General features: G+C 48.4%; 1 protein-coding gene across 1 annotated transcript; it reads left to right on the top strand.

The window, feature by feature from the left end:
* Positions 1 to 1,797: 1,797 nt before the first annotated feature.
* LOC114067923 (transcription factor jun-D-like) lies at positions 1,798 to 11,173 on the top strand. The gene is made up of 2 exons (XM_027903737.1): positions 1,798 to 3,712; positions 9,900 to 11,173. The coding sequence occupies exon 1, from the start codon at positions 1,798 to 1,800 to the stop codon at positions 3,652 to 3,654; it is 1,857 nt and encodes a 618-aa protein (XP_027759538.1). The 3' UTR covers positions 3,655 to 3,712; positions 9,900 to 11,173.
* Positions 11,174 to 11,729: the final 556 nt, after the last annotated feature.

Raw genomic sequence — 11,729 nt, 5'->3', positions numbered from 1 at the left:
ATCCGTTGTTACAAGTAAGTGTATTTCAAGCAGCTTCGACGTGTTATCATTCTGTAGTCTCACTTTCCAACTCTGCATTAGATCAGGGACCAAGACCATGCTACATAAGTGACAGAGAGTTTTCATACAGAACCGACAAAGGAACCTCCATTTAGCGTCACCCAAGTATGGGTTACATCTTATCTGGAAATTCTCTGATAATAACCCCAGACCCAAGTGAATGTCCACAGCTTTTTATCTGACACCACCCAGATGGTGTCATTTTCTCCTCAGACTACTTTCCCCCTCTGCACTTGCTCTGTAAGGGAAAGAGGAGAAGGTGTACTGGCTTGAGCTTGGAGGCTGTGGCTTGTCTGCCTCTTTGCCTGGCTGAGGGAAGGCATCGATCGCTGCCATTTGCTCACCCAGGAATATGACAGCAAAGCTGGTAGAGCAAGCAGCCTCAATACTTCCACAAAGCCACTCACATGAGCTGTTTTCAGTACTCAGTGCTAGCTGAGCACTGCTAGCTCCGCTCCTCTGCTGCTGGGTCAGCCAAGAGACAAGGAAACAAAAACAAGCTCTTTCTAGCACCACCTTCCTCACCAAGAAAAACATGCTTGCTTCTCCCCATCCATGCAAATGCCTCTGTTTCTGACTTTTGCCTGATGGCTTTCTTCTCCCTGGAGTCCTGCTGCTGCCAGTTTAGTGGGCAGCAACTGACTCTGCCACCAGCGGAGCCAGGCTTTGTAAAGCTCATTTTGCCCAAGGCAAGATGAGCTTGGGGTGGCCAAAGCCAATGCCCAGGCTCACCAACCTGGGCAGGGTCCTGCAGCAGGGCAGGGCAGGGCAGACACCAGTGACTGGGCCCACGGACGCACCCAGACAAGGCGACGTGGTGAACCACATATACGAGGTCCACTATCACTGTGAGGCAGTTCAGGCAGGAGCAGCAGGAGATGGTGCCAGGAACAGAACTGGAAACACAGGTCCAAGGTTCACTCAGGAGATGGGGCTGGAGAGAGGAACTCCTGTGACATAACTGGGCAGGGACTGGAGGTGCTCGACTGAGATGAAATGGAGCTCCTGCCCTGTGGGCAGGGTGTGTAACTGGGGCCCCCAAAGTACTTGAGTAAAGGTCATCCAGGCCTTGGTTGGCGCATCTACACTCCAGTTCTGCTACGGATATCAAGTGGGATTCTGAGGCAAAGTCCTTCCAGACTTGATAGCAACGTCTCTGCCTCCTGCCCCACTTTTGGAGCCAGCCCAGGCACAGTGGAGGTACAGCAGAGCTCAGGAGCTTCACTAGATCCTGGGGGAAGAGGCACTTGCACAACGTGTAGGGAGGAAATGCCTGGAGAGAAAGCATGAGTAGATTGCAGAAGAGTGATGCCTAACTGAGGGGATGCTGGGGGTTCCACTAGAGATGAGGAGATCTGGTGAATGTGTAGATGAGCCACCGAGACCCCAGTCAGCAAGACGGCTTTGAAGACTTAAATGAGAGCTTTCAGTAGCTCTGTGAGAATCACTTTGGTATCCTAAAGCAAAAGGGATTTCTAAAAGACTGGGTGCAAGGAAATTTCCTCACCCCATAAGAATTTCAGGGACTTGGAAAGGGGAATAGGCAATTGTCTTGAGTAGAGATAATAAATACCACCTCCAAACTGAAAACGGCTTTTTTTACATTTCAGTGAGGTTGAAAATGTTGGAAACATGTCTAGGCTGTTTCAAACCCTTTCTCTTGACTAATTTTTTCAGAGGAAAACTCCATCAAATCCATCCTGTTCTGCCAAGGGACTTTTGGTTTGACAAGCCAGCATGCTTCCTGACGGCCAAGTGTTTGCCCGGTGGACTCCGACGCTTGCGCTTGCGTTGTCGGGAATCGTTAACCCTCGACACCTGCACTATCCCGTGCCCATCCATCACAGTCCCAGCTCACGAGCACCTGCCCACAGCCGCGGCCACGCGTGGCCCTCGCTCGCTCTCCTCCCTCAGGATCCGCGCCCCGGCTGGAGCGATGCCCCGAGAAACCCCTCTGCCCGCACGAAGGCCCCGGCGGCGCCTCCCCTCCCGCACCGCAGCGGCGGGGCGAGTCTCCGAGGGGGAGGAGCAGCGCGGGCTCCCCGCGGACACCCCACCGGGAAGGCGTTCCGCGCAAGCCCGGCGGGCGGGGGAAGGAGCAAGGAGGGTACCGGCGGAGGCAGCAGGAGGCGGCGACGGGGCGGGCAGCGGACCCGGGGCGTGGCGCGGTCCGGCGGCGCCGGGAGGCGGCTCAGTCCCCGCTGCCAGCCGAGGGCGGCCGGCCCCGCGGAGCAGCCGCCCAGCCCGGCCCGCCCCGCGCCGAAGCCGCCGGCCGGCGAGGGCGGCAGCATGAGCGGCGGGCGTAGCGGGCGATCCGCCGTGAAGATGGAGGCGCCGTTTTACCCCGAGGAAGGACTGGAGCTGCTGCCCGACTTCGTGCCGCTGCCGGGTTTCGGTACCGCCGGCGGACCCGGAGCCGATGCGGCGGCGGCGGGGCAGAAGCTGCTGCTGGGCGCCGGGAAGAAGCGAGACCTGTCGGCCGCCGCCCCCGCGCCGCTCCCGGGGCCCTTCACCCTTCGCCCGCCCGCCGGCGCCCGCGGTAGCGCGGCCGCTCTGCGCCTGCTGCCGCCGCCGCCCGCCGCCGCCCCGCCGCCCACCGCGGGCTCCACCGAGCCGGGCAGCGGCGGCGGGGCGGCGGCGGCGGCGGCCCGCGGCGGCCCGGAGGCCGCGCTGGGGTCTGCTGCGGAGCTGCCACTACTGAAGCTGCCGCCGGCCGCCGACCTGGAGCAGCTGCTGATCCAGGGGGGCGCGGGGCTGGGCGCGGGCAGCCCGGGGCCAGCGGCGCCCGGGGCTGGGAGCGGCGGGGCGGCGGCGGCGGGGCCGTTCCTCTACCGGCAGCCGGTGACGCAGGAGCAGGAGGGTTTCGCCGACGGCTTCGTCAAGGCCCTGGCCGACCTGCACAAGCAGAACCAGCTCCTGGCGGCGCCGCCGCCGCCGCTCTCCGCACCGGGACCCTGCTGCACCGCCCGCCCGGGGCCGCCGGGAGCCCCCGCCGCTGCTGCCGCTGACCCTCCGGCCGTCTACACCAACTTGAGCGGCTTCAACCCCGCGGGTCCGCTGAGCCCCTCGGGCAGCGCCTACTCCGCCGCCTCCGCCCCGCCGCCGCCGCCGCCGGGCCTGGCCTTCGGCGCGGCGGGTCTGGGGAGCGGGCGGCTGCCGCCGGCGCGGTCCCTGGAGGAGCCGCAGACGGTGCCCGAGGTGCCGCCGTCGGCGGGCGGGGAGGGCGGTAGCAGCGCGCCGACGCCGCCGTCGCTGTCGCCGCTGGACGCGGAGAGCCAGGAGCGGCTGAAGGCAGAGCGCAAGCGGCTGCGGAACCGCATCGCCGCCTCCAAGTGCCGCCGGCGGAAGCTGGAGCGCATCGCCCGGCTGGAGGAGAAGGTGAAGGCGCTCAAGGGGCAGAACGCCGAGCTGGCCGCCACCGCCAACCTGCTCCGCGCCCAGGTCACCCAGCTGCAGGGCCGCGTCCGCAGCCACCTCTCCTCGGGCTGCCACATCAACGCCGCCGGGCATCCTCCTCCCCATGCCGCCGCCCAGCCCAGGGAGGCTCCCCCCGAGGCTGCCGCCGCCGCCGCGCCGGAGACCAGCGCCTGCTGAGGAGGGACACCCCGCCGGCCCCGGCCCCGTTCCGCCCGGGGGGCTCCGCGGGGCCAAGGTGCGCGCCCGCCGCCGCCCTTCTGCTATTATTATTTTTAATATTATTATTAATTATTATTATTTATTTTCGCCCGGAGAAGGCGTTTTGCGGGAGCCGGGTGTTGCTAAGAGTTTCCCGAGATCTGTCGATGTCGCGTTCAGCAGCGAAGGGTCTCCGTGGGTGGTTCTGGGGCAGGTGGTTATTTTTCAGTGAAGTACTTGAGGTCTGTAGAGATTTCGGAAAATAAGAAAATTACTGTTTACAGAAAGATTCAACTTTATTTTCATGGGGGATATAAAACGTGTGTTTCCTAATACACCTTACTGAACTGTATAGCAATGGATAAGCTTTTCAAACTTAAAAAAAAAAAAATAGCCAGAATCATACCTTTTGAAAAGATGTGCGTGTGTATATATATATTTAAAACATAATATGGCTATGTATATTTTCTTGGTATTGATAAAGAACTTTTTTTAAAGTACTGTCTTTCTCTAGAGCTTTAATTTGCCATTGAGAGTTAAGACAGCTGTGTGGGTGCTCTTGCACTTACATGGCTTTGATTTTAAAATCGAACCCTGGAGGGAAATGATTTTTGTTGTAAATCTTGAGCAGGATGAAATGCATTGCTGACTCAGTCATATGAAAATACTTTTCTAAACTGTACGCTCCATATTTCTTGTGCCAGTGCAAACTTGGGGCATTGATAGTTATTTATTGAAACTTGAACACTTTTGGACGTTGCCTAGACCTTATTTTTCTAGATAACATGTTAGTAGAGAAAATGGTTACTTTGGCAAAAAGAGCTTTACTTTTTTTTTTTTCCTTCACTGTGTACATTCCAGTAGTGTTTGCTCTTTAATCAGTATAGTAACCATTCAGTGCTATACAGAAAAGGGCTCAGGTTTGGGGTGGGTTAGCTGTAAAGGTGATAATTCCATTGTATTCTGTTTGAATAAATCACAGAAATATTATGGAGAATTAGATTTATTTTTCAGTAGAAATCTGTGTATCTTGCTTCTTGGTCTACTTTGTTCTAAAGAAACTTTCTGCAATACTCTAGGACAGAAAGAGCACTAGAATGTGAAACGTTTTTTTCTGGTTGGGAAGAATTGGTGTGATTTATTTCTTTGTCAAGAATTTACTAGTAGGAGAGTATAGCAAAGGAACTGTTTCCTCTGATTAGACATAATCCTCAATAAGTTTTTGAAAGCTTTAGGTCCCTTGCTCGGTACCACTGCCTTCCTTGCTTCTGCTGCACCTTTGTATTTTGAGCATAGCCGCTACCGCAGCGCTGCCGAGCCTTGTACAGGCGTGGTGCAGTGGGAAGGGTCTGTCGGAGTGTGACGGTCACCCCACCAGAAGCCCCTCGGTGCAGAGGCCGCGGGCTGGCCCTGCCGCCGGGGGAGGGCAGGGCTTCTCCTGAGCAGATCCAGCTGCAGCGCGGGGCCCTCTCCCCTCGTTGAAACTGTGCTAAAAAAACTCTCTGCTTTAACTCAGAGGCAAATCTTACGTGGGGATATGTGTCTGTGCCAGCTGGTGAAAATGGGGAATTGTGTGAGGAGCCAAGGGGGCATAGACATCTTTACCCGTACAGCAATTGCTCAGATCCGTTAAAGCCACTCAGGAGCTGGTAAACATCTCTTAACTTCTTCCGAAGGCTACACTTGATGATTTGAAATTCAAGAAGAACGGGATAGACTCACATTTTTTCATGCTTTTACTGGGGATACGTGAGTGCTATCTGTTCAGAAATTCGAGCTGCAGCGATCAAGTGTATGAGCTTTTCCTTTTAGTGCATACTCGTTCCTGGCACACGTGTGAAATGCCATGACAATGCATAGTAATTGTGTTATTGTAGCTGAGATGCTCTGAGGATATTTCTTTTCTTAATGCATATGCAAATTAGGTAGAAGCCATATTAATCATTGTATAACTGTTTAATCATATCACCAGAGCCTTTTTCGGTGGTTGAAGTGATGCCTGTTAACAGTACCTTCTGCTGTTAGAGTTACTGAAGGGCAGATAGAACAATATTTTTATCTTAGCACAGGTTTAAAGACTTCATGAGGGCATTCTGAACCATACAGAATACAATCTGTAGCACTTCCTGTTACATAATAACTGGGTGAAAAATACAGTTTTTACTTTGTGGTAAACTAAAACCCTCCATCTGCAAAGATGCTGCAAGACTGGAGAAACTGAAAAAGATTTTTCTTTCCCCCAATTCTTACCATACTTTCCCTAGTGAAAGAGGTAATGCTGCCTGGGAGATGTGAGATGCTCTACTGTAGATGTAGCAAGGTGTGGATTTTTTTTAAGGAATCTTGGAAAAAAATCATAAAATTTACATGGGTCAACACAGCTCTTTTGGTCCTTGTAGATGAGTGCAGGGCGAGGTAAAGCTCTTGTGGTAGAACACGGGACAGTGATAAATGCGGCTATGCAGTACTTGTTCTGTACTTATCATTTCTGGTCATAATAAATTAGCAATATGCAAGCAGCCATGGGGGATGCATAAGACACAAGAAATCACTGCAGTTCCAAGTCACGGGCAGGGCTGTAATGGGCTATATTTTAGGAGGGTTATGAAGAGGTCCCCCTTCTCAGCATCATGGTGTTGAAGCTGGAAACCACCCCACATTACCTTGCTCCCGTTTGAACATTCTGCAAGAGCAGTCTCACACCCAGTCTCCCAGATACCTCGTGTGGTAACTTCTTTGATAGCCTGCTCTGTCTTCTAAGTGGCATCTGCTAGGTGATAGAAGTGCTGACAGGCCTACCCTGTTACCCTGATGGCTGATGAGAGGCTACTAGTGAGGCCTGCAGCTCCAGCTCCCTGACAGAGGCTACTGTTCTGGTAGTAGGGTTGCCAAAACTAGAAAATGTGTTCTTTAGAGTGACAGGTTGCCTTCATAAATGCCGTCTTTTATCTGGTATTTAGGCTAAGGCAGAGGATCTAACACTGACATGACAAAAATCTGAGAGTAGTGTTGGGGTGGTTGGTTGTTTTTTCCTACTGATTCTGCTGAAAGTTGCTTTATCTATAGCAGATACTTGAGTGGAAAGCCTAAGCACCTAACAGTTTAAACTAATATAAAAAGACTCAGGAGTGCTTACTTGCTGCAGCTGTCATGCTTGATTGTCCTTGTCTTCTAAAATGTATCAGTGCTCAGACTTCTGGCTCTGCAGTGTTCCTAAATATTTAAGTATGGCTTCTCTATTTTGTCTGCCTTTTTTCTTCTGTTTGTGGCTAAATGCCTTTTTCTTTTAGGTTTTGGTTTTGTGCCTAAAACTTTGGTCACTGTGAGATGCTGAAAGATAGATGCTGGGTAAAAATGTTCCAGTCTGTTTATATGATTTCCATCCACGTAGCTTCTTTTCAGTAACTGCAAGCAGGTTGTGTGTGTCACTGTAATAAAAAAAAAAAAAAAAATCCTCACAAACAAAACCCAAAAAAACCCAAACAAAAAAGAATTTAAAATCTCAAGCAAAACAGTTTATGTTCACCCTAATCTTAGCACTTTTTAACATTTTTCTTCACCCTTCAAAAGTGCCATGCATTGTTGTATTTGCTCACACTACTCACTAGTCCTTGCGAAGATTCTTGCTTCATGACTTGATTTGCAGGCTACCCTGATGCCCTTCTGATCTGGTTTTGCATTCCAGATGTGAACCCGTGACAAATAAACACCCCTCTTTGTTTCTTTGCCCCAGGTGTAATCTCTGCTCTGGAGATTCCGTGGTCTCTCCCTCTGTCTGTTTCGGGGGGGGGGTGTGGATGCTTTTTCTCTGTGCACACCTCGCTTGCTGCTCAGCAGTGGCTTTTGAATGAGCTTGAACCAGTGTCTTGGGTTTAGATGTGAAGTGCCTTCTTATTTAGGTGCTACAGCAAAATAGTTTGATTTATCTGTGACTTTCATTTATTTGAATTGTTATCAGATCTCTTCTGTCTTGGGGAGTAGGAGGAGGAATGTTTTTGGTAAGGGAAGTCTTCACCCCTTCCTTGGGCAGAGGGTGGGGCTCCCATCTTGCTATGAGTGGAAGGAAAATACTCTGCTAGGACTGCCTCAGATGATGGCATTGCTAAGGAACATGGGTGGTTTGGGCTACAGCATAGAACAGGTAGTGAAGTCTGTCAGTATCATATGGTCTCCAGGTAGGTCCGGGTGGTCAGTGAGTGGTTCTTACAGCTTTCACTGTGACTCCAGGTCAAGCCCGTTTGGCATGCTGAGAGAGCAATTCCCAAAACACAGGTACTTTGCACACTTTGAGGAGCACAGGTGTTTGGGGGTGGTAAGTCCCGAGCATGGAGAGGAGTGATTCCGGTGGTGATAGTGATGATTTCTGTCATGAGCCTTTGATGGTCTTCCAAGATCTAAATATCTCTACAGATTTGGACTCTTCACTGCATGTCAGTAGTCACTGCTGATCTTACCACAGTTCTCCATTGTCTTGGTTTGTATTTATGTCTTTACTGAAGGAATAGTCATGAGGCATCCTTTGTTCATTTAAATATCTGATTGACTGTGTCTGTCTCACCTTTGACAAAGGAGTGATCTCCCCGGGTTAAGCCCTGAGGCATTCTGCTGTTTGCAGCTCTTAAAGTGGAATTTTATTTGGCTACTGATTTTTAATCAGTTATATAGCTCATTGATGCTTTCCAAAGTACTGTATGGCATTTTTTTCATGAGGTCTGAAGCACAGATGTGTGCTATGTCTGAATTACTAGTTGTGCCAAAAATAATGTCTTGGCTGCCATTACCAGAGTCTTGGCTATTTGAATCTACCAGCTTCTTAGAGAAAAGTTTTCTATATCTAAGATTAATATGCAAGAAAAAAACAAACCCATCTAATTCTTCATTCCTCATAAGTCATTCTTGAACACATTTTATGTGTCCTGCTTCTGGAGTGCAAGTTAAAAAAGAAAAAGCGATGCGTTACATTTTTGTTTATTCATATGTGCAGCTGTAGCTGCTGCTGGATAATTTTGCTCTTTCCTTACTTGATACTCCAAGTGTCTATGTTTAGCAAGTAGGCAAACTGGAGTATGACATATCCGTTCACATATTTGATTTGTGGAAAACCACTTCCATTTTTCCGGTGTTTTGTTTGAAGTTTTACAGTAAGAATGACTTCTGAAGAGTTCTCGGTCTGTTTTGACACTAATTGGTTGCTTCTTTTGATCAGTACTGTGTGCAGTGGCTGCATGTAGTCCAGCAGAGGTAGGCAGTGAAATCTGTCAGGAATTCACCTTTTTTCAACATTTGGCACGACCTGTATCAGCAGAAAAAGTCTTGGACAGAAAGTTTTCACAGTGCATAGTAATCGTGCAAAATGTTAACCAATCCTTCTCATGCCACAGTCACTTGCTGTGGGTTTGCATCAGGGTTTACTGTACCTGATGCAGTATGATAAGTGTTCCTGTGACGAAGTGCGGACTCTAAAGTTTGTAGGAAACTTGTTAATCTTGCTGCACATGGTGCAACTTTACTGTGAAGGTGGTGATGAATTAAATCTGAACATATGGAGATTCAGGCCATTATGGTACATTATGGGAGACAAGAGGTTGTAGTAATACGTAATTACTCCTGTCCTGTGTTTCAAAGATCTGTCTCTTTTTATCCTATGAAGTGGCTTCCAGCTGTTTGTGCTGTGAAACTTCTCTCCTCATAACGACTCAGTAATTTGGAGGCGGGACAGACGCAACTTCTCCTGGAAGTGGTCATGTGTGACAAGCTAAATGCAGGTTTCTGAGAAGCACTGCACCAGTCAGTGCACGGTGGAGACCCTGCTGCTCCTGTCTGTGTGTTGCTAGAAGGGTCTAGAAATGTATACACGTAATTCATGACAACAGCAACTTTCCGAGACACCATCCTGTTGCCTTGCTGCAGGCACTGATCCTTGCTGCTTGCTTAAGCCTGGAAGCGCTCTTTCCTAAGCTGTTGCATACCTGAAGGTTTACTTTCAATATAGTTACAAACCGGATCTCTGCTTGGATGTTGAAACAGTTGACTGCATGTGGGTCAGTCAGAATGCCTTGCTCTAGCTGCATTTGCAGGGCCCTGCTGAGGAAATAGTGGTGGGGGAGAGGAAGGAAACCAGTCTAGAATCTGTGTCTTTGCACCAATGCAACTTTTGTTTGAGTTGTCTTGACAGGAGTCTTATTCTGATGTAAAAACACTGAATCTTGGTCTTGTGTCTGCAGGGGACATGAGTTCTTGTGCTGGAGTTCTGCTTTGGGTGGTATCCTCTCAAGTCAGTGAGGACTAACTGAAGAAACAGCAAATCCAACCTTTATGAACTAATTCTTCTGAAGCACACAGATACCTGCAAACACATATCAAGACGCTGTGCATGGACACCTGCATGCATAGAGAAGGGCATGACCAAATAAAGGAACTGTGATTTTCCTTAGCTGCAGCAGTACACAATGGGGTTTTTAGTATTCTTTTGTTGTGGTCAAGTTTTTCCAGAAGAAAACTAAGCTGCATTTCTGCCTGTGATTACAAGGTGATTTTTTTTTTTTTTTTTTTTTTAGATTTCCAGTCATATTGGAGGACTGTCACATCTTGCGATGCTAAGTTAATGCAAAAAGATAATTTTAAAGTCACATTTAGCCTTAATGTTATCTGAAGTGCTGCAGTTTGTGTGTAGTAGTTTACTGCAAAGTGAAGGGATAGTTGTTATGAATAATGTTTGTAAGGGAGTCAGCCTAAATGAGTACCTACCTGCCCTTTGCTTTTTTGTGTGCTATCTAAAAGTGTGTACCCATGGTGTAGCTAGCTGTAAATTGAGCTTTGCTCTGAATTTCTAGTATTAGTAAGAAACACGGTCTGCAATAGTTTAAGGAGTGTATATTCTGGCTAAATGACTTTTCTGAAAGAAATTAGAATATAATTTCTGTAGGAATGCTTTGAAGTGATGGTTGAGTATGAAGCCTTGCTAACATGGAGATAATAGATATGACCAGTTCACTGTGCACTAATACACTGCTAGATTCTGATGTTTAGCACACTGCTGATAAGATTTACTACTACTGTTACTTACTAGTTAAGACCTAGTTATGGGTGGAATTGTAAGTCACCTAAGTAAGGTCCATACAGTCTGGAGAGCAGTGTCACTGGAGATCAGTAACAGACCCTCCATCCCATCCCCGGGGGAAAAAAAAATAATATCTTTGGTTGCAGAATCTGTTTGTTTTGGTTTTGGAAGTTCAGTTACTTTTCTAGATGAAGTCCTATTTTACTCTTCCCTCGAAATCTATTTAAATAAATTTTAAATCCTTTCTGCTAAGTACCTTGAAGCATCTCTTGCAGCTGGTCCCTTATATATAATCAGTGGCAACTGTGCAATTGTGTTATTACTTCTGTGATAGATGGAGAAAGCTGAGGCTGTTAACAGTCAGGCGTCTCTCTGTATCCTTGTTCTGAGACAGTGGACTGAACACATGAAAAATCATGACCGGTAACTTGAACTCCGAGGAGCTGTTTGCTATCATTTGTTTGGTATCAGCTGTTTGGTATCATTTGCTTGCCCTCTTCAGAAAGCTTCCCCCTGCCCTGAGGGATGTGTGTCCCTCCTGCCTCACGTGGAAAATTGACCTTTAAAAATTATCAGTCTTAATAAGTAAATAAATAAATGAATAAATAAATAAATAAATCTTCTGGTACATGCTGAGCTGTTTGAAAAATAACATACCAAGCTTGACAATCTTTCTCACATCTCTCTTTCATAAATTTCCTGATTTTCTTGTAATGCAGGACACAAGCTATGGGGTGGCATAGGATAAAGTTAGTGCACTGTTTCAGAGATTGTGTTTAGGACACCCTCCTTCTTTTTCCTGGTAACTGCTATGGAAAGATATCAGTAGAAGATACTGAAATAAAATTTGCCTTTCTTCACGAGTAGAGCCAGAGGTTGAACTCTTGTCTTTTTCCAACTTTTACCATTCTGCCTTTTAATATTCTTCATGGGATGGTGACAGAAGTATTGAGAAAATGCTAACCAATATTTGGGAAGTTAAATATTCTTATTA

The sequence above is a fragment of the Empidonax traillii genome, unplaced genomic scaffold, assembly GCF_003031625.1.
Source record: "Empidonax traillii isolate 1590-97213 ecotype Southwest subspecies unplaced genomic scaffold, ASM303162v1 scaffold2:size4533513, whole genome shotgun sequence".
In the NCBI taxonomy this organism is placed as follows: domain Eukaryota; kingdom Metazoa; phylum Chordata; class Aves; order Passeriformes; family Tyrannidae; genus Empidonax; species Empidonax traillii.
The sequence above is the reverse complement of the archived record's forward strand: the minus strand, read 5'-3'. Positions and strand labels throughout refer to the sequence as shown.